Source organism: Gracilinanus agilis, chromosome 2 (assembly GCF_016433145.1).
Source record: "Gracilinanus agilis isolate LMUSP501 chromosome 2, AgileGrace, whole genome shotgun sequence".
Lineage (NCBI taxonomy): Eukaryota > Metazoa > Chordata > Mammalia > Didelphimorphia > Didelphidae > Gracilinanus > Gracilinanus agilis.
This window is the reverse complement of record NC_058131.1, coordinates 290,770,908-290,794,778: the sequence shown is the minus strand read 5'-3', so window position 1 is coordinate 290,794,778 and position 23,871 is coordinate 290,770,908. Positions and strand designations below refer to the sequence as shown.

Sequence of the window (23,871 nt, the reverse complement as noted above, 5' to 3'; positions counted from 1 at the left end):
GGAATACTTTACTTTCTTTTTCTTTTCTTTAAAAAAACAATACAAAACCAAAACCTCTTAATTTCTCTTTTAGCATCAGTACTAGGGATGGGTTCCAAGGCAGAAGAGTGTGTATGGGCTAGGCTAGTGATAGGCAGACTATTCCCTGCTGGCCACAGCCAGGCCGTAGTTTGCCCATCACTGCCTTAAGCAATTCCCTAATCACTACACTCCTACATCCAGGTGTGGGGGAATAGTTTGCCCATTACTGGGCTAGGCAGTTGGGCCAAATGACTTGCCTAAGGTCGTACAGCTAGGAAGTGTCTGAAGCCATATTTGAACCCAGGTCTTCCCAGCTCCAGGCCTGGTTCTCTATCTGTCTAGCTTTATTTTCAGTCTCCTATTTTTCCATAGATAATAGCCTGTTTGGTCAAACATTTGAAATGACCATAGTTTAATATAAGGTAGAAAATAAGCCTGAATAAATAAATAAACATGAGAGTCTAGATTAAAGTCTTACTTGGATCACAAGAACATTAAAATATTTCTGTTCAGGGGGTAGCTGGGTGGCTCAGTGGATTGAGAGCCAGGCCTAGAGACGGGAGGTCCTAGGTTCAAATCTGCCCTCAGATCCTTCCTAGCTGTGTGAACTTGGCAAGTCATTTAACCCCCATTGCCTAGCCCTTACCACTCTTCTGCCTTGGAGCCAATACACAGTATTGACTCCAAGATGGAAAGTAAGGGTTTATATTTAAAAAAAAAATACACACACATATGTATGCATATATTTCTGTTCATTTACTCTAGCTCTAAAGTAGTTGTGATCTTGTTTTGAATCACAGTTCTTTGCTTTCATGCTCTTTAAATTAATCCTTATAAAAAATCTTTACTTTCCTGTTATGGATTTATGGCATTAACAGTGGTTTTTTAAGTATTGGTCTGTTTATATCAGAAAAATAATTACATTTTATATAAAGATTATACCTATTCTAGTTCAGTAAGACATTAGTAGCAGGGGAGATGGTAGGAAGTGAAGGAAGAAAAATATTATGACAAATATTTTCTGTTTAAACCAGCTTGTTTGTTCTGTCTTCCAATAGGGTAATACTTGTTATACCAGTAAACCTTTTATTGTGTGGCTTAGATGCAGTAATTGTCAAAAATAGGATTATATGAAAAATCTTAAAAAAAAAAAAACTTTATCGATGATTTTTGTTTCAATTCCAGCATACGTACCTCCAATCAGATCTTTCACAGTGTACAATCCATGAAAACAGCTAAGTACAGTAATATATATCGAAGAGTGGTTTACAGTGATAGTACATGAGTACATGCTTTCTTGCACTTTAATAATGACAGTATTAATGCACAAAACAATAATAATAATGTACTTTAATAGTATTCTATTTGTTTAAAAGAAGGGCAGGTATTTGCTTCATACGTTATTTTCCATATTTTCTATTGTTTTTGATCCAAGATTTGTGCCACTTAAAATTTTGTTTTCTTGATCTACATAACTATATATATATATATACATATATATATACACACACATATATATACATATACATGTATGTATATCATTCTTTTGTTTCTGCTTTATGATTTGTATGTATGTATTTTACTTATTCATTTGTATATCATAATTTGTTTAACCATTTTCACATTTGTTACAAGAACAGGTTGTCATATTTTTGCTGTTGCAAATAGTGCTGCTATTGATATTTACTTGCAGATTGTTCATTTATTATTATGTTACTGGCAGTAAACCTAATAGTAGGATAATTGGGTAAAAAGGTATGAGCAATTTTATAAATTTTCCTGCATGATTTCAAAGTATTTTTCAAAATGATTGAATCAGTTCACAGTCCCATCAGCAGTGTAAGTGTATCTTTTCCTGCTAGATTAAAAATTTTGCACAGAAGGCTTAAAAATATGTATTATAATTTATTATATTGACATTATTTTTATAAGTTTTTTGATCTTGTATTTTAAAGCATGTTATTCCTGCTGTCATTTGTAATCTGGAAGTCCCTCAATAGTAGTAGTAGTAGTAGTAGTAGTAGTAGTAGTAGTAGTAGTAGTAGTAGTAGTAGTAGTAGTAACAGCAGCAGCAAGAACAAAACTTATTAAGCTCTCATTGCCCTGAATGAACATAATATGAATGCTTAGAGGTGGCAGGAGCCTATTTATTCTAAAAATATATTAGGCTAGCAATATTTGAATGCATATGCAAAAATGGAGCTTTTGCGCTGATGAGAGAGAGACTAGATTGTGCAGTACAAAGAACCCTGGATTAAAAGTGGAAAACCCTGACAACTTGTCCTGCCATATTATACAAGGTCTTCTCAATGGGCCTTCTTAGAATGGTGGGAGAATAAGTAGTTAAGAGCTACTGGTCATTTTTAACCTGAAGTTGGTGCCAAAATTTCTATTATCTCTGCTATTTTAGCACTAGGGCAACTAAGGCAGGAGTTTTTAACTTGGGATCCACAGATACCCAAGGGATATTGTGAACAGATTCCAGGGGTACTGTAAATTTGGATGAGAAAAAAAATTGTATCTTTGTTTTTTACTAACATTTAACTGAAATTTGACATTTCCTTCAGGTATTTAAAAACATAGTTCTGAGATGGGATCCATAGGCTTTGCCATATTGCTAAAAGGGACCAGGACATAGAAAAACCTACTGTTCGAGGGACAGAGGCAAGAATTCTGGTCTTCTTCATATCTTTGCATTTGATATATTGTGCATGTGTATGCATATGTAGATGCACATTTATATTAAAAATATATATATTTTATGTGAACTTGGGCCCTCATTGTGTACCCGCATCTCAAATATATTTGCTTCTCCGTTGTCTGACTCATTTCTTTCAACACTACTGTTCCTTACTGTGTAGATGAGGGCCCCTAATACCATTTGGTGCTAGTCTGTGTTGTTTCTTTTGTTTATAAAAAGGCCTGATGATTTCTTAAGCTTTGCTAGAAACCTGCATGGTGTTTGAAGTTTCTCTTTTTCTTTCCTTAGGTTCCCTGTTTTTTCTTTCCACATAATATCTGCTTCAGAAATGGATACTGAAGGCTTTGGTGAGCTTCTTCAGCAGGCTGAACAGCTGGCTGCTGAGACTGAAGGCATCTCTGAGCTTCCTCATGTAGAACGTAACCTACAAGAAATCCAGCAGGCGGGTGAACGGCTGCGCTCTCGCACACTGACACGTACATCTCAGGAGACAGCTGATGTTAAGGCGTAAGTACTTTATTGTGAAAGCGTCATTGGGTTTGCGTGTCTTAGGAAATAGAATACATTTTTTCTCTTAATGTTTTAATTTTGATGTAGTCTATAAATGAGGGGGGGAACATCACAAAAACTTCAGATAATTTTTGAAATGTGTAAGTCTTGAAATTTTGCCTGCTTGCTTGTCTAGGCTACAAGAGATGTTGAAGGGGTAGTAGAAATAAGAGGAAAGCCACTTAGTGCTATAGTATTATAACATTTGATTCTGTAAAATGATGTAGTATTTGTAAAGTGCTTTGTAAACTCTATAGCTTTATAGAAATACTAGCTATTACTATATTTACTGTTTAGCTTTGTGTTATGTCTTGAGTACTGGCTTAGAAATGCCTGCTATAGTCGTTTTAACAAATGTGAGCCATTTAGACAAATGATGTATTTCAAAGCCTAGGGAGTATACCACAAAGGACAGAGTTTTAGAGAGTACCAGGAAGAGCCTTATGCTCAGTCAATTTCAAGATAAATCATTAAAGCATGATGTGATCCTGATCTGTTTAGAATCAGTGACTCCAAAGGCTGAGACGGAAGGAAAGGGAAGCTGTTGGAAGCATGACTTCTCCTTAGCAATGATAGAGCAATAAAAATCCAGAGAGCCCCATGAGGGAGTAGCTGATGGAAATTGCTGACTGGCAGCTATCCACTGCAGTGATAATGTCTTATAGGTCATAGATGTGTCTACAATTCAGTGTAAGAGTATATTGGAAATAGTTATGTCTTCCCTTATTCTTCCAACCTCAAAAAACATAAATATTTGTTGTGTTTGATATAGGGGACCAGTTTATGTGGTATACATTCAACAAATATATATAACCAGTGATAAGAGCTGGAACAAGCTGAACCCATTCTAGATAGTAGTGGTTTCTAAAATCAAGGCTTTTGAATGTTTTGACTCCAGAATAGAATTATTAAGAATAGAGTAGAAGTTTCTAAGGTAATTCTCTCCTTTTTGTCCTATCTTATGTTTTAAATCTCATGTTGGCCCTATCTACTTATGCTTCTAGACACATACTTTTCGTCCATTTTAAAAAGAGGCCAAAAGAACTCTGGAAAGGATCTGGGTGCTCTGAGGCCACCTGCAAACAAAGTATTGGTCTCAAACATTTTCTTCAAGCTTGTCTTTTCTTCAGGATATTCAGCTCATATGTGTAGCATTACTAGTTCTGGTTTGCTATTATATAGTTCTTGGGCACATAGGTTATATACAAAGCTGCTGTTGAGAGTGGGAAAATGATGTAATACTATTTTAATTACCACAGTTATAACTTCATTTTATAAATCCTAGAGCTTAAGATTTAAAAAGAAAAATGATTTATTAGTAACTCATATTCTCCTTTCCCTTATCTTGTTCATTCTATTCCTTTTTTCTCTAAGTTTCTTTAGAGAAGAACAGTTAATGCACTGGAGGAATGGGAGTAGGATAGAGTAGGTACATATATTAAAAATTCCATGAGTAGACAACAGTCTTTGTGCATCATTTTTCTGATAGGTAGAGGAATGTATACCATAATTTGAATTGAATGTTTTGATATTAGATGAGCTAAGAAAATGACAAGTTGAATAGGAAGTTTTCTTTCTTCTTCATATTGATAAGGAAAATCTAGACTTTAAGATTTCAGTTTAGAATTGACATTTTCTTGATTAGCAGTAGAGGAATGATGTGGGGCTTAGCTTTAAGATCTAGACATATATATTTGACTGCTGAGTTACTCAAAGCAATCTTGAAAACTTAATCAAAAATAAAATCATTAGCTGACAAGTTATATTTGGGATATTCCTGAATTAACAACATAATGTATTTTTAAAAACTCTTACTTTCTGTCTTAGAATCAATATTTGTGTATTTGTTCCAAGCAAAAGAATGGTAAAGGGTAGGCAATGGGAGTTAAATGACTTGTCCAAGATCATATAGCTAGGAAATAGCTGAGGCCAGATTTAAACCCAGACCCTCTCATCTTACATAATATATTTTAATAGTTGGAAAGTTTCAGTTAGTCTCACTATTACTAAAATAGTTGGTTAGACTAGCAAATGAGGGGGTAATATTTGCTTGTTCCTTCTTTGCTTCTTAGAAACATGCTTGAGCTTACCCATTTTACCTTGGACTACATTATCTCTTTATTTTTATTTATTTATTTTTTTAAAAGCCCTTACCTTCCGTCTTGGAGTCAATACTGTGTATTGGCTCCAAGGCAGAAGAGTGGTAAGAGTAGGCAGTGGGGGTTAAGTGACTTGCCCAAGGTCACACAGCTGGGAAGAGGCCAGATTTGAACCTAGGTCCTCCCATCTCTAGGCCTGACTCTCAATCCACTGAGCTACCCAGCTGCCCCCACCATTATCTCTTTAAACTCTTATCTTCTAGCTACTTTCTCATTCACTGCTAAATTCTCAAGAAGAATTTACAGATGTTTTCTCTACTTCTCTTTGATCCTGCCTCCATCCTTTGTAATATGACTCCTGACTATCATTTAATTAATAACAATAATGATAATAACAATAATAGCTAGCCTTCATATAGAATCTACTATGTGCTAGGTGTTATAATTAAAATTTTCTGTGGACCATATCTTAATTTTATAATTATTTACAAAATAGCAAAAACAGGCCAGAGAAAGAGAGAAGCACAAGCTGCTTGGCTGGCTGGCTCAGGGCATGAAAGCCTGGGGCCACCAGGCTAGCCAGCACTTCTAGACACTTCCTATGCAAGCTGCTGAGCAAGTCCAGAGCCAGACTGCATGCCTTTTAAGTCTGTGCTTCCAGGAAAAATGCTGACTTTCTGTCCCCTCCATTGTCAATTTATGTTCTTCCTGATGTTCTTTTCTTGAGCCTCTCTGATTGGATGACTCAGACCTCATTCAGGACAAGAGGTGGATTTCTGGGACATGAGAACTAACTGTGTGGCTTTAGAATGGCTGCACAGATTATGTCTTTTCCCAGTATGGCAGCTAGTTGAGTGATTTCATTACCTAAGAGAATCCTTGTTTACAGATAAAATAGCCACTCTGCCAGTCTTCTATTTTTTTTAAACCCACACCTTCTGTCTTAGAATCAAAACTGTGTTTTGGTTTCAAGATAGAAGAGTGGTAAGGGCTAGTCAATGAGGGTCACACAGCTAAGAAATATCTGAGGCCAGTTTTGAACCTAGCACCTCCCATTTCCGGGCCTGAATCAATCCACTGAGCCACCTACCTGCCCTTACTATGCCAATCTTTACCAAATACATAAGAAGTAGACAAAAGGAGGGTAGATTCTACCTGTATCTGCCTACGGGGAAGATACAGTTAAAGCTTTAGCCTTAAAATCAAATATTTTTTAAGCTTTAAAGTGAAAAGATTGGGGGCCAAAAGAGCTACAAATTAATATTAACTCCATACAGGCGCTCTGCTAAGCACTGTGCAAATATTATCTCAGTGGATCTTCACAACACCCTGAGAGGTAGGTTCTTTACCCTTACTGAGGCAAACAGATAAGTGACTTGTGGGGGATCACACAGCTAGTAAATATCTTAGGTTGAATTTGAAGTCAGCCTTTTTTAAAGATTGGCATTTTACCTAGTGGGCCACCTAGCTGTATCTATCGAAACTGCTTTCTAAGTTGATTGACTTTCTCAGTCATCATTATCCTTGACCTTTCTGCAGTATTTTATGCAAGCAAGCAGGCAGGCAACAATATTTAAGTAGTAAACATGAGCCGGATACTGTGTTAAGTTCTGAAGATATACATAAAAGCAAAACAAAAACAAAAACGTCAAAGAATCTACATTCTAAAGTGGGAAGACCGTACATAAAAGTGAGCTGGAAGGCAGGGGGTGAGGTGGAATATGGAATAAGATGTACCTGCAAATGTGTACTATCACATTTATATACTATAACATGTTCAGCCATTTCCTAGTTGATAGACACCTTCTGCACATTCCCATTCTTTGTCACTTCAAAAAGAGCTATAAATACTTTTATATTTATATAAATATAATTTATTTATAAATAGCATTGATTCATTCATTCATTCGTTCATTTATTTATTTAGCTAATTCCTTCTGTAATCTGTTCTAATTTTCCCTTCTTCTTTTTTCCTCCAGTTTTCCTGTTGGATAAAATACATTTCTGTACCCAATTGTGTGTGTGTGTGTGTGTACGTATTTATATATGTATTCTTCCCTCCTTTGCCTCAAAAGAGAGTAAGGTTCTAGTGTCAGCTATTCCCCACCCTCCTTCTTTTGTATAGCTGTCTTCTTGTGTATCTTGATTATGTGAGATAATTTTCCCTAATTTTCCTTTCCCTTCCACTCTGTGTGTTCTCATCTCTTTCCATTTTTTCTGTTAAGAAGGATAAATAGTTTAGACTCCAAAATGGGGAAATGACACATGAGGCCCCTCTGAACCATATTATCTTTAGGGCATATTATAGAGAAGTCTAATTATACAGAAGACTGGGAGTAGTTCTGTTGGTTCTTGACGATCTTAACAGAAACTTAACTCCTAGTCTTCTGCATAATTAGACTTCCTCTATAATATGCCCTGAAGAAAATATAGTTCAGAGGGGCCTTATGTCATTTCCCCATTTTGGAATCTAAACTATTTATCCTTCTTCAGTACCTTAGGATTGTTTATTCATGTTCATGTTTTTATATTTATCTTTATTCAAACTACAGAATATCTTTGCAACTCTGACCTTGTTATCAGTAATACTTGGGAATCCTCTATTTCATTATAAATCTATTTTTAATTTTGTAAGATTATACTCAGTTTTGTTGAGTTATTCTTGGTTGCAATCCTATATTCTTTGTCTTTTGGAATATCATATTTCAAGTTCTGTATTCCTTCATTATGATGGCTGCTAAATTGTTTATGATTCTGACTGTAGCTCCTTGGTACTTGCATTCTTTCTTTATGGCTGCTTGCAGTATTTTTTCTTTCCCCAGATGCTCTGAGTTTTGACTATAATGCTCTTAAGAGTCTTCATTTTGGGATTTCTTTCAGGAAGTAAGCAATGGATTTTTTCCATTTCCACTTTACCTTCTAGTTCTAAGAGGTCTGGACAGTTTTCTTCCAAGATTTCTTGAACTATGGTGGCCATGCTTTTGGCGGGTAGTGGTAGTCATAACATTCAAATAGTCCAGTGATTCTTAATTTTTTTTTCTTCCTTGTCCTATTTCCCAAGTCATTTTTTTACTATGTAAAAAAAGATACCTTACATTTTCTTCTATTTTTTTCTCAATTTTTTGTCTTTGTTTTAATATTATTGTCTCATGGGATCATTGGCTTCTACTTGGTCCATTCTGATTTTCAGGGTTTGTTGAATGGGCAAGATTTTGTACTTCTTGTGCCAAGCTGTTAATTCTCTTTCTAATCCTTTCTTCCATAGCTCTCATTTCTTTAACAGTTTTTTTTCTCTTTTACTCTCATTTCATTTATAAATATTTTTTTTACTGTTTGAAAAAAAATTCTTTTGCCAAACTTTTCCAAAAATTCTAGTTTAATTTGTGCATAGGCTCTTAATTTTCTTAGAGGCTTTGCTTACAGATGTTTTGGAGTTATTCTCTTCTTTTAGGTTTTGTATCTTGTGCATCTCTGGCACTGAAGTAGCTTTCTGTGGTGGGATTCTTTTTATGTTTGCTCATTCTGTGCTCCTCTGAAGGGAAGTTCTCGACTGGTCCTGTTGCTGCTTTCTTGGAAGGATGGAATGTTGTGTTATTGTAAGATCTCAGGAACAGTTCAATAACAGGATCTGCAAGCTTTCAGTACTCCCACAGTAATCTGATCCAGGGCGAAATTTAATTGCTGCTCGCTTCTGGTCTGAGCTCAACAAATGTTTGACTTGTGCTTGGCCCTGAATAACAGTAGACTACTGCTTTGCCACTCTTTGCCAGGTGGGAAGTTCTGCTGATTCAGAGCAACAGAATTGCAGCCTCCCTACCTTTCTTTTCTTTTCAATATTAAGTATTAATTCCAAGGCTGATGAGTAGTAAAGGTTAGGTAATTGGAGTTTAGTGATTTGTCCAGGGTTACACAGATAGAAAGTGTTTGAGGTCAGATTTAAACCTAGGACCTCCCATCTCCAAACCTGACTCTTTATCCATTGAACCCCTAGCAGGGATTCTTTTTTTTTTTAATATTTTATTTTTTAGAAAATATTTCCATGGTTACATGATTTATGTTTTTACTTTCCCCTTTACTCCCCTCCCCCTTCACCACCTCCTTCCCCTATAGCTGACAAGCATTTCCACTGGTTTTAACATGTGTCATCAATCAAGACCTGTTTCCATATTATTGATAGTTTCATTGGTGTGGTCGTTTCCAGTCTACATCCCCAATCATGTCTGCATCAACCCATGTGTTCAAGCAATTGTTTTTCTTCTGTGTTTCCACTCCTGTAGTTCTTCCTCTGAATGTGGAGAGCATTCTTTTCCATAGGTCCCTCAGAATTGTCCAGGGTCATTGCATTGCTGCCTAGCAGGAATTCTTGATCAGGGATTCTTGATCTGGGATTCTTGCCCTGGTTATTCCTCTGCAGGCTTCAGATTGGATTAGAAGTTGGAATTGATGCCTGCCTCTTTGTCCTGGGGGAGGGGGGGGCCTGAGTGGGAATTACACTGCTGCTGCTTACTTCTAAACTTGTTCCTTTTAGCCTAAGACCTATGAGCTTTTTCTACTCAAAAACAGAGAGCCTGAGAATAAGTATGTTTTTGTAGTCCACCTATATCTGTGACTTATGCTTAATGTGGGTCTGGGACATCCCTTTGCCCTGCCTGTTTAATGTCTGCTTGGCACTGAAGTATGTGGCTGTACGTGGCTGCTCTTGAATAGATGCAGTCCCCAGTGTCCATAGACCTGCTGACCTGGACTACTGACTTTTTCTTGCATTTCCCCACCAGGGTTCAGTCTGGTATGTTTTTGTGATTTATTTAGTGGAGTTTGCAGGAGGAAACTGTTTTGCTCTCTGCTTATTCATCTTGGCTTTTCTTCTTATCTCTCTCTTAAACTCTTTCCTTCAAGGTTTAACTAAGTTATTAAGTCTTCCATGAAATCTCTCACATCTCCATAAATGCATTGTTTCTTTCCGTTGATTTTCCTAAAGTACCTTATCAGGATTTTTCCCTCATCCTGCTCTAATTGTACACTATGCCATACTCATCTATGCGTATGTTATATCTGTTTTGGCAGAATGGAAGTTCCTTAAAGCTGGCACTGAAACATTCTTCAGTTTTTGTGCCAACAGAATCTAGTACAGCACTTTGCAAATACTTAATAAATGTTTGTTAGGGGGCAACTAGGTGGCTCAGTGGGTTGAAAGCCAGGCCTAGAGATGGGAGGTCCTAGGTTCAAATCTGGTCTCAGATACTTCCTAGCTGTGTGATCCTGGGCAAGTCACTTAACCCCCATTGCCCAGCCCTTACCATTTTTCTACCTTGGAACCAATACACAGTATTGATTCTAAGATGGGAGGTAAGGGTTTAGCAAATTTTTTTAATTAAAAAAATAATAAACATTTGCTAAATTGGCCCAACTCTGCCACTAACTAGTAGTACAACCTTAGTTAACCTGTTTTACCTTTTGGGGTCTTTTGTTTCCTCATTGCTAAATGTGGATGTTGGACTGGTTTTGTCTCCAACAAGCCAATAAGTAGTTTGAAAGAACAGCTTAGGCACTGTTTAATCTCTTCCCAGTCCTTAAAAAAGTGCTCAAACCCAGTCCTTCATACTGCTTATTGATTTGTTGGAAATGAAACTTTGATCTCTGAAAGTTAGAAAACAGTACCCAAAGTTGCATCATCAGATGCTGAATTCTAGATACTATTTGTGAGCAACTAAAAACAATTCTTCCCCAAGCCATTTTGGATTAGGGGTAAATACGTCTGAGTGGAACAAGAGAAACTGAACTAGAACAGAGAGGTTGATGCCTAGGCCAGTGTTGTCTGTGGAGAAACAGTCACCTGGAAATATAACTCCCCCAAGAGAGTCTTTGATTCAACATGAATGTCATGGATGTCGGAGATGGATTTTAGTATAGGACAGAATGGAGAGCACCAGTGAGAGGGGCTATACGTTAAGATATTCATTAAAAACAGAAGCAGATAGAAAAATGAAAACTAAAAAAATTAAAACTTGGGTATTGAATATTCAGAATAGATGACAGGCTAGTTCTGGAAGTTTCTATGGGCACTGTTGGAATTGGGGCTCAAGTGTCATCAAAGAAAGTGGTTTTGATCAGAAGTCAAGGGGCTGTAACTAGGCAGAAAAAGACTTTGTTTCACCAGGGGTAAAGGAAGCTGATCGTAGTTCTGATATTTGCCTGGAAAGTGGAAATAGACGGGAGGGTCTAGGTTCAAATCTGGCCTCAGACACTTCCCACCTGTGTGACCCTGGGCAAGTCACTTAACCCCCCATTGCCTTATTAAAAAAAAAAGGACAGTGACTCAAAAGGATTGGGGCTAAAGGATGTATCTGGATTGGAAGAGAAGGATAAAATAGAATGTCTAAATAGGATGAGTCAAGCTTTGAATGTGTTCCAAGCTAATTGAATAACGTGAGACTATATAACTATCATTTGTATTAGATGTATCATTTGTATTTTGAGATTTCATTTTACTATCGATAATGTAATAATTAAAAATAATATAGATTGAGAGTAAAAGGAGAAGTAATATTTTATTCAGGGCCATATTGGTAAAAGAAATGGCCACGCACCTGGCTAAGATCTATTTCAAAAACTCCGCCTTCAGCCATTTATCATCCATACTTTCCCTCCCTACCAAAGAGGAAGTCCCAAGCCGACCACCCAATTTAAGCCACGCTCCACCTTGTCATCACACCAGAAACCGGAAACCCATTGAATCATGGAAAATGTAGTTTCAAAGACCCCCCCAAAAGTCCACAGGAAGTCTGTCATACATCTAAGTATTCCAAGGCTCAAATGAGCCACAAATACCTCTCAATGGAACCCCCCCAAATTCCAAATAACACAATAAAAAACATCAGCATGTATTGTAGTAGAAACTGTGGGGGAAGGGCTGCTACAAGAGAAGGGGAGAAAAGGGATGAATTTTGAATCTTTGAAGAATTTGAGCCTTGTTGTTTAGACTCTAGAGCAACAGTTTAGACTCTAGAGCCATAAGTTGCCGACCCCTTCTCTAGAGGAATGCTTTCTCCTCTATTTTATTGTATATTGGAACTAGGAAATGACCTAGAGCAGTGATGGACAAACTTTTTAAAGAGGGGGCCAAAGGAAAGGAAATGCTCATCTGTCAAGTCTGTTTCTAAGGCAACTCTTTAGAAGTTTCATTGTATTGTATCCTACTCATTGTGTTCGTCAGATTAGGAATAATGTCAGATTAGGAATAATGTCACGCTGCCTGATGTGGAGCTGCATCTGGCCCTCTGGCCATAGTAGTTTGCCCACCACAGACCTAGAGTAAAATTCAGTGGAAACCTGCTTTTGGAGAGCCTTTTTTGTTTTGTTTTTCTCCACAGTTTATTTTTCAAGATTTCTGTGTGTTAGTGCCTTTTTATCTTTTTAAATCAAAAGTGTATAGGAATTCAGTGAAGGAAAAGCAACAGTATGTGAAGACTTCATGAAGGAGGTGAGGCTTGAACTTGAAGGGCAAAAAAGAATTTATTAAAATCCTATATGAGGATGACTATTCTAGGTACTGTACAATTAGCATATTAATTAGAGCTTGGTACTATTGAGACTAGATTGGGAATTCCATCTTATGTGGGCTAGTTAGTGTTGCCCTGTTTCATAGAATGTATAGACTTCAGACTCTATCCTTACCCACCAGCTTTTAAGTTTTCCACAGGAGGAACTGGGAAGAGTATATGAATGAATTGGCACAACCTCATCACTAGACAATTCAAAATATAACTATGCTGTTAGGGCCTTAGTAATGTTATTTTTGTTTTGGGAAGAAAGCCTATAGATACAGAAAGTCTTTGTCCTCTAATTGCAGTCAGTCACAATTTAGAATCAGACCCTAGATCCTAATTCAGTGTGCCTTATTTAGGGCCGTAGGCTAAAAGCCAACAATGTCTTATTACAGTGGACAATATTGGAAAAATTTCAAGTTAATAATTAAGTTAAAGACCTTGAGGCAGAGTGAAAAAAAAAAAAACCAAACTGGACTAAGCAAGGAAAACCTAGGCTCAATGCCTGCCTCTAATACACACTGGCTATAAGTAACTTAAACTCAGTGACCTGAGCAACTCTTTAAGACAATAAGTTCTAGAGAAGCTTCTGATCTGCATTGGTAGAAGTGTCCTCACCAAGGAGTTCCCTAATCATAGCTCTAGTCCCTATTGCCTAATGTATAGTTTTCATTTATCATAGTGATTTAGGATTTGCAAAGCACTTTACTTAGTTTTCTTTGACTCTTACAATTTATGATTTTTATTTTCCCCATTTTACAGATGACAAAACTGAACTCAGAAGTTAAATGCTTTGCTTAGGGTCATGAATCTAGTAAAGAGTCTGAGAAGGGATTCAGATTGTTTGGGATTGCTTATGACTGTTACATACTTCTCTTCCTGAATTAAAATCTGACCTCAGACACTAGCTGTGTGACACTAGGCAAGCTACTTAATCTTGTTTGCCTCAGTTTTCTCATCTGTAAACTAGAAAAGGAAATAGCAAACTGCTCCATATCTTTGCAAAGAAGACCCTAAATGGGGACACAGGAAGCCAGACACACACACAAAATAAAAGCAACCTAGCCATTAATAAAAAGATAAGAATCATTCATGGATATACGAAGTCTTGAATATATGAAAAATCTTCCATATTTATAATGCAGTAATCCAATTTCTTCTCTCATTTTTATCTTCCTACTTTTTCCCTCTTCCCACCACAAAAAAACAGGTCAGTTCTTCTTGGGTCTAGAGGACTCGATATATCCCACATCTCACAGAGACTGGAGAGTTTGAGTGCCGCTACTACATTTGAACCTCTTGAGCCTGTGAAAGATACAGATATCCAGGTAAGAGTAGTCTGACTATTGAAATGCAGATAAAATCCTTGGCAAATAATTGATCATTTGTTTTATAGCAATTTGCGTTTGACCAGATATCCAATAAAAGCAATATTATTATTGTTTTTCTGCTTCCTGATTAAATGAAATATCTTACCAAAAAAATCCCTTCTGGTTTGGTTTGGAAGTATTGGAGGGGACTGGGGTGAATTTGGTTGAATATATTTAATTACTTTTAGGAGTTTCTGCAAGGCTAAATTATGGAAAACAAGCAATTTCTGTCCTAATTTGAACATTTCTATTTATTTCCATTTCATTTTTTTTTTTTACTTCAAATCAGAGGACAAAAGTCATGGCTACCAGATAATGTTTCAGACAAGTCATGTTCTTTCTATTGGATCCCAAGTGGTGTTATGTTTCTTTTTGTGTTGTTGGTTCTCAGGCAAAAAATTAAAAAAATTTTGACTACAACTTGTTAGTTTCCTCTATTGATTTCCTTCCTTTTTTTCTTTAATTTTAACAAACAAATCAGCAAACATGAACATTCAATATATAGAGATCAGCAGTATATCTGTACTTGTGAATCTGTTATATAGTTTTTTAAAAGCATATATTATATTTAGCACAGTGAATGTAAAATTGCTTTACTTGTTTCTTTCTGAACTTTACTCTCATATTTTTATTTTTTTTTTAGTGCTATTATTACTGACCAGCTTCCCCTTCTTACTTAATTCTCACTAATACAAATGCCTTCTCTCATAACAAATAATCACATTTGAACAAAGCAAATGAACACCATATTGAATAGGTCTGAAAATGTTTCTCATTCTTAACCTATAGTCAGTCCATCATCTTTCTGACAAGGGTGGGAAAAATGCTTCATTATTCAGTCTCCTGAAGTCATGATTGGTCATTACATTAATCAGCTGCCTTAAACCTTTGAAGGCTATTTTCCTTTACATCAATCTAGACATTGTACAAATTATTCTTCTGATTCTATTCTCTTTACTGTGTCATTTCATGTAAATCTCAGGTTTCTCTGCATTTGGTCTTTTAGTTATTTCTTGAAGCACAATATTATTTCATTGCTTTTTGCCATAATTTTCAACTACCTCTTGCTGGGTAGCTACTTTGTTTCCAGTCTTTTGCTAAATAATACTTCAGTAAAATGTAATGAAATATGCTAACATTGTGTCTCTCTACCATATTAATCAGGAAAAAAGATAGTAAGATTATTAATAGTGGATAGATCTGTCCTGTAGTCAGGAAGACTTGAGTTCAAATATGGCTTCACACTAGAGACAGGGCTTGAGCTAGCCCTTAATTTGCAATCATTTCGAAATGTTGTGGTAGTTAACTTTATATAATAAACTATGCACTAAGTCAGAAGTTATTGTTCACATTTTTATTTTTCAGAAATATAAAGACAGCTTTGTGATCTGATGGGCTTATTGTATGTGAAGTGGTATTTTCCAAACAATGTTTTTTTTATAAGAATACAGCAAAATTCTCTATACTGAATATAAGTCAAGAGTGAATTTATTATGTGAATTTACAACACTTAAAGCATAGTTTGTAAGTAGAAATGCTGATGCATCCTTAAAAGGGTATTGCCAAGTACTTTGCAAACCCAGCCATTGTTTGCATTACTTAGAAGCTTGAAAAAGCATTTTCCTTTGTACAGATTGCCCTTTACTGTTTAGTGAACATTGATTATTTTTTCTTCTTTTCTAATGGACCTTGAAATTAATTTAAGTTTCTTTTGTTTTCTTGTTTATAATAATCAATGATGTTGGCATGCTCTGGAAACATTTTTTAAAGTTTTTATGGCTAGCAAAGGTAGCATTTAAAAGAAATTCATTTGTATATGTATGGATGGGATAAATGGGTTTTTAAAAAATATTAATTTCTTTTTAAAAAACATAAGCACGAGAAATTGCTGCAAAATTGTGTAACAAAAGCATGATAATAGAAAGCTTGTTTTGTGCCACCTGTGACTGAAGTGTTGTGGGAACTAAAATCTCTTCACAATTTTGCAAATATTATTTTACTTGAGTTTGTCTTTTACAAATTGAAGGTAGGTTTTATATTTTTGCTATGTTCTGAAGCATAGTATTGGTACTAGTATATTTTGAATGTATTCTATGTGTTGAAGAAAAACAAATTGATGTACCCTTTGCTGTAGGCATAGCCAAATCCCCAAGCAGAAAACTCCCTTCTCCCCTTAGGACAGCACTGACTTCCTCTATCTCTCCATTAAAGACATTACTTTTTTTTCCTTGCAACTCAGGGTTTTAGACAATCGCATAGAATAAATAAATACAAGATAGTTTATGGAAGACACTAACAATTGTGGGACTCAGGGAATGTTTATTTAGAGGGGAGTGTTTGAATTAATTTTTTTTTTTAAAGCTAGGTTCTATTAGGCACAGGAGAGGTTGGCGCAGGGTAGGCAGTACAAAGATGTGGAAGCAGGACATCAATCAGCAAGTATGGAGGGGGAACTCAAGATTCAAAATTCCTTTCAGATTGTTGGTGTTGTACCCAAATTTTAATACCTAACCCAGGTTCATGGCCAAAGAAAGAATCACACTGACAATGCAATATGCAAGAAGAGGCTCATTCTTTACTAGCTGTAATAGCTAGGGTCGCTAGGCAGAGAGGCATGCCTGAACGACCCCTTGGAATTCTCAGCCAAGAGTTTATATAGAAATGTTTGGGGAAGGGGGTTGGTACATACATAATTATCAAGGTAGTGTCAGGGACTGGTGGTCAGGAAGCATCTGGGGAGGGGGGGGTGTTTCAGGGTCAGGGGTCTGGAAGCATTTGGCAAATATTGTAAAGCAGGCAAACATAGACAAACATTCAAGATAGCTTCAGTTTTAGGTTTATGATAGGGGAAGATAAGGAAGACTGTGCTGGGAAACCTTGGGGGCTGGGGGTAGCTTGTCCAGGCCAGAAATAGTTCAGTAGACTGCCAGACTGATTTTTAAATCCAACATTGGAAACTGTTTTTACATGTATTTGGGGGAAATTAAATTTAAAAAAATTTAAACCAGCAATTATTTATTTAGTGCCTATTATGTGCCAGGCACTATACTAGGTGCTGGAGATACAAGTACAAAGAATGAAACAATCCTTGCTTGAAGGGAACTTAGATTCTAATGGGCGAGACAATAGACATGTATTTAAAAATATACGTCATAAATATAAATGAATAAATACAAACAAATAGGTTAAATTTAGTGGTTGTACTTAAATTATATGAAATAACATGGTCACAAGTCAGAACTTTATTTACAAATTAGAGGGGAAACAATAAAGTAGAGAAATATGAGAGGTTAGAGAAAATACCTATACTAGTCCTCAGCCAGGAGGGCCGATAGTGAGTGACTAAGAGGCTTCCTCAAAGATGGAAGCTAGTTTCTTAGGAAACTAGGAAAGTAGTCAGCACTTTTCATTCACCCAACATAGTAGTCCAGGATTCAGAATCTAAGTTGAAGACACGATCCAAGCTGAAGTCTCTAGTGAAGTTCCCTGGAAAACTATCTCCAGGAGACACTATCCACCAGACTTGCTCAGCTCCAGGATATTGTGACTTTTAGGGTGGTTTCCTGTTCCTGCCCCTCTTCACAGGGGCCAATCACAGTTTCCAAATTGTCCAGCCCTGCCCAGGGGCAGTGTCTGTGGGATTTACTTTTCATCTCTAAAGGTGTTAACTCTTCTCCTAGGATTCACATGTTTCTGAGTTGTCATCCAGTTTGGATTCACTTGTTACTGAGTTATCACCCAGTTTAGCACATGGGTTGCAAACTTCCACCTATTTAAGGTTAAGTAGGGGTGTCTTCCTTTTGGAGGAACAAACTCCTATAGTAAGAGTTTCCCTAACTTTAGGGTTAAGTATGGGTTTATTCACTTTTGTTGATTAATTCAAAAGTAGACAAAGAAAAATTAATCCTGTCCTCACAATCTAGTGACTTACTAAGTAGGGGTATTTAAGGTATTGTTAACCAAAGTTTTAACTCCAACTAGCCTAAGTGAATAAAGGATTCCCTTTTTACAAGTGTAAATTCAGAATAGACTAAGAGAACCAAGAATTTCCTTTCACAATAGAAGATAGTTGGAGGAGGACATTAGCAACTGACAGATGAAAAACACTTTTATTTAGAAGGTGCTGAGATATGACCAAGTGTCTTCTAATGAACAGAGAGAAGGAATTTGACTAGATTTGTGAGTGTGAGAATGCCCAGCGAATTGGAAGAAAATTTTAGACAGAATTGTGTAGAATTTTAAAAGTTAAAAAAAGGAACTTTTTTTTTCTAGAGGCAAAAGGAAGGCACTAGAATTGATTGAATGAGGAAATCACATGTTCGGATCTTTATTATGTAGGATGGCCTAGAATGGGGAGAGTCTTTTGAGATGGTGATATTTAGGAAAATTATCAGTAAGGAGAAAGGCAGCTAGGTGGCTCAGTGGATGGCGATGTGAAAAATAGATAATGGAGGACACCAGGGATGTTACAATAAATCTAAATAGTGGTGGGTACACACACTGGGTTGTAGGAGAGACTGGACCAGGATAGGAAGACCAGAGTTCACTGGATTAACACAGGAATGGCAGTTGGTCTTAACTGTCACCCAGCTCTCCCTAGGCCAGAGTCTAGAAACCAACAGGCAAGGTAAAAGGTTTAATTATGTTTAACTAAAAGGTGGAAAAGGGATTTCTATACTTAAAACCTAAAGGGCAAAACCACAGGGCAAGGGGAGGACTTCTCTACTCTAATCTTAGTGATCTAGCAGGCAGAGCCCAAAGGAGCAGTAATGGAGTCACTGGGAGCCTGCATCAAACCTGGTTCCTGCCAGGCTTGATCAGCACAGCTAAGGACTGAGGGTGGCTTTGGGGTTTCTCACAGTAATCCACCGATGACCTCTGGATGTCAAAAGCCAAAGTATCCAAATAGAGAGGGTGTGCTTGAGATGCTGTCCACCAGATCCCAAACTTCTCCTCTTTCCTTGGTGCTGCTCTGTTGTTCTTGCTTTCTTTGCTAGATGCCACCACCACACAGGATCCCAGGGAAATCAGGATGCAGGGTGTCCTTAACTCTGAGATCTCTCAGGGCTAACAACAGTTTGTGCCAATCCCTAATGGAGTCTCTCTCAGGGCACAAGCACCTTCCTGTTCCTTCATTCTATCTTGGAATGCTCCAGCTCCTTCCTGCTAGGTACATCCTTAATATTTAATTACTAACTAATCTTTCTCACAACAGGGAGACCGCCTAGAGATAGGAGGGCCTGAGTTTAAATGTGGCCTCAGACACTTCCTAGCTGTGTGACCCTTCGGCAAGTCACTTAACCCTAGTTGTTCAGCCCTTCCCACTCATCTGCCTTGGAACCAATACTTAGTATTGATTCTAATTTAAAAAGTAAGGGTTTTTGTAAAAAAAAAAAGTCTTATGAAAGGAGTGATAGCAACCTAAACTAAAGTGTAAATATTTGAGTAGAGAGAAGGAGTTGATGTGAGGGATGTTATGGAAGTAGAATTAGGAAATTTTAGCATCTGATTGGATATGTGAGGTGAGGGGGAAATCAGGTTATTGAGATTAAATAATCTAAACCCCTTATTACCAAACTATTCAGCTATTTGAAGTACCTGGTAAAGTATCTAGATTTCTGAAAAAGCTGTGATTTAGCATACAGGATCACAGTATTTGGAGTGGACTACTTGGGGTTCAAATCTGAGATCTGCTACTTATTTCCAGCCTGATGCTAGGCAATTTGTTTCCATTTCTATAAAATGAGGGAGTTGTACTAGGTGACTTTCAAGGTCCCTTCACCTTCTCAATCTACAATCCCATGTGAATACTTTTGGTAATAACTATACACACACAAAATAGTAAAGATAGTATCCTTCTAATTGCTTTAATAATAGTAGCATTTTATAGTTTTCAAGATGGTGGAAATAGTATTTTCCTCATTTTTACAAATGAAAAACCAGTGGTCAGAGAGGTCAAATGACTTGCCCACAGTCATAGAAAGTAAATGCTCCAATCCTCAAATTTAGGCCTTCTGACTCAAGTACAGTTGTTTACAGTATGCCAAATTTATGTTAACTTCAGCTGTATTGTTTGTAGTCTTAACATTTGTCCTTTTCTCTCCCCTCAATTATACTATTCTTGTCATATGTTATACCTGTTTTACCACTTGGGAAAAGCCATACATTTTCTTTATCTGTAAAGTAAAACAAATCTGCATTATGGAGCTAGATGTTAGAAAGTAGTTCATAGACTAGTCTTAGAAATCTTAGAGGGTGTAATGGTCTCTTATGAGAGCATATTTTTTTAAAAAGTTTTTATAAATTTCCTTCATCTCCAAATTAGAATCCAGCCTGTTAATGATTGGAGGGGAGGGGGGATGGGGAGGTCCAGAATTGAGAAACATTTTTAAGTGATTAGGGTAAGGGAAATCTGTTTGTCATTTATAAGAATAGGTCCTCAATAATTGATTTTTACTCCACTATACAGTAACTATAATGAAATATTCATGATTTCCTTCCCTTTTCTGCTCATAGGCTTGTAAATGAAAAAGAACATGCTCAGACCTCTTTTAGCTTGTCTTTTAAATAGTTATAAGAAGCTAAAAGGTATTGACAATCCTAAAACTAATTTCAGAACTGAAGTAATTCCGTATGCTTCTTTTAAAAGGCCAGTTAATGACTTTAAAATAGCAAAACACTTCAAAATACAATGAATTCTATTTGAGGAATGCTTAAAATTCTGTTTTTGATTTTTTTTGCCATGGACTTTATCTTTATTATTAATAATATATTTGCATGGTAATTGTTTTAAAATTTTGTTGTTGTTGTTGTTTTCTTTCTAATTTTATACCTTCCAAATTAAATCAGTAGAATTTTAAATAAATTAAACAAAGATAAGGAAAAAAGATGATTTCCAAGATACCATACTGCTGTTAATTACCCATTATCGTCTTCATATCATTTCCATTGTTTAACTAGAACTTAACTGGTATTTAGTATGGGATTTTCTCCAGCCGATAAAATGGAAAATAGAATTAGGCATAAATTGGAGAATTTATATTTTTTTTTTGCTTTAAATACCATTGGACAAACATCCTATTTCTTCTCTTTTCTTTGAAGTTCTTGGTTTTCTTTACCTGTCTCAGTATCTTTATCTTTCTGTCTTATTTTATAAGATGAATATATGAATTCTGTGCCCAAAATAATAATTTTATATAGAACTTTAAGGTTTGCAGGTGCTTTACTTAATCTCATTTGATTGTTAAGAAGATCTCCTAAATCAGGTATCTCAGATTAAGAGCCTGAAGCTCAAAGAGGTTAATTATTCCCTCACCCTGAGACAAAAACCTACTGAATGCCAGTGGTGGGATTTCTTTTTTTTCCCCTAGGTTCAAATCTTGTCTCTGTCACTTTTTATTTGTATAATCCTTTTTTTTGAAATTTAGAATATTTTTCCATTGGTTACATGATTCATGATCTCCCCCAACTCTCTCTTTCACCCTCCTGAAGCTGACAAGCAGTTCCACTGGGTATCATTCTTCAGAACCTATTTCCATGATATTCATATTTGTAGTAGAGTGATCTTTTAACATCAAAACCCTAATCACATCTCTATCGCACTATGTGATATCATATCTTTTTCTAATGCATTTCTGGTTCCATAGTTCTTTCTCTGGATGTGGATAGCATTCTTTCTCATAAGTCCCACAGAATTGTCCTGGGTCATTGCACTGTTGCTGGTAGAAAAGTCCATTACATTTTATTGTACCACAGTGTATCAGTCTCTGTGTACAGTGTTCTCCTGGTTCTGTTCCTTTCGCTCTGCATCAGTTCCTGGAGGTCGTTCCAGTTCACATGGAAATTCCTCCATTTCTTTATTCCTTTTTAGTACAATAGTAGTCCATCACCAACAGGTACCACAATTTTTTTAGCCATTCCCCAATCAGTGGACACCCCCTATTTTCCAATTTTTTGCCACCCCAAAGAGCGCAGCTATAAATATTTTTGTACAAGTCTTTTTCCTTATGATCTCTTTGGGGCACAAACCCAGCAGTGGTATGACTGAGTCAAAGGATAGACATTCCTTTTAAGGCCTTTGTACATAGTTCCAAACTGCCCTCCAGAATTCAGTACTTAGTGGTGGGATTTCTGTCAATAAAACAGCAAATATTTATTGAGAATTTAGTATGTGCCAGGCACTGGGGCTAGGCACTAGAGACATAAATACAAGTTATGAAACACAAGGAGCTTACATTCCAATGGGAGAGTTTAGAACAGTGATTCCCAAAGTGGGTGCTGCAGTGATACAGAGGACCGGTGATGGCCACAGGTGCATTTATCTTTCCTATTAATTGCTATTAAAATTTTTAAAAAATTAATTTCCAGGGGGCTAAGTAATATTTTTTCTGGAAAGGGGGCGGTAGGCCAAAAATTTTTGGGAACCACTGGTTTAGAAGTACATATATACAACATAAAGAGACTAAATATAAATCTATGCCAGTGATGGGCAACCTTTTGAGCTTGGTGTGTCAAAATTTGCCAAAAAACTGAGCATAAATTGGGTGGTGTGTCACTTTGAGAAAAAAAACATAATTTGATGATATTTATAGTTTAAATAAAAATGTATAATTGTAATATATAACTGTATTTAATAAACCAAAATAGGTAAATTAATATAGGAAGAATTGCCATCTATAGTGCACAGAGTATCTACACTACACTACAGCAAATGTTTCATCCTCGGCATGTGGCCCCATACTTCTCTGTATCGAAAATGGCTACACAGGTCAGTGCTGACACACGTGTCATAGGTTTGCCATCACCAGTCTGTGCAATAAGGAGAGGGAACATTCTAGACTGGGCTGACCGTGTCATAATTCAGTCAATTCCAGTTGTTCCCTATCATCTCCAGAATCAAATATAAAATCCTGTTTGGTTTTTAAAGGCTTCCATAATCTGACCCTTTCTTAACTATTCAGTTTTCTTACTCAGCACTTTCTACTCCTCATCTCTAGAAAGACTTTCTCTCCTATAACCTCCCCCACCCTTTTTCCATGACACTGACTTCTTTGCTATTCCTCATGTACTACCTTCCATCTCCCAACTATGGGCATTTTCACTAACTTTCTTCTTTTCCTGGAACTCTCTCCCTTTTTATCTCTACTTCTTGGCTTCCCTGGTTTCTTTCAGGTATCATCTAAATTCTGAGGTTTACTTCACCTTAATCTTAGTATCTTTCCCCTGAGATTATCTCTAATTTGTTCTGCATATATTCTATATTTGTATATAAAACTGCATATTGTCTCCTTCATTAGAACATGAGCCCCTTGAAGGCAGGGCCTGTTTTGTCTGTCTTTGTATCCCCAGTGCTTAGCTCAGTGCCTGGCACATAGTAAAGCTGCTTAAATGCTTGTTTACTTACTGACTGATAGAGATATGAACAATTTTGTGTGAGTTATAGAAAGAAGGCCTATTTGGCTGAATTGAAAAATGCTGAATGGGAAGTCATGTCTAATGAGACTGGGAAGAATAGATTGGGGCTAGATTGTGTTAGGACCTTATAAGCAAAACAAAATTTTTCTTAGAGGCAATAGAAAGCCACCAAA

The 23,871-nt window shown here is 36.5% G+C and overlaps 1 protein-coding gene across 1 annotated transcript in view; it reads left to right on the top strand.

Annotated features, from left to right (window-relative positions):
- NUP93 (nucleoporin 93) overlaps positions 1–23,871 on the top strand; it is a 112,395-nt gene that overhangs the window by 11,401 nt on the left and 77,123 nt on the right. The window contains exons 2-3 of the mRNA XM_044664134.1: positions 3,011–3,229; positions 14,125–14,242. Coding sequence (XP_044520069.1) covers positions 3,051–3,229; positions 14,125–14,242 — 297 coding nt within the window. The 5' untranslated portion in view covers positions 3,011–3,050. The remainder of the gene's footprint in view (positions 1–3,010; positions 3,230–14,124; positions 14,243–23,871) is intronic.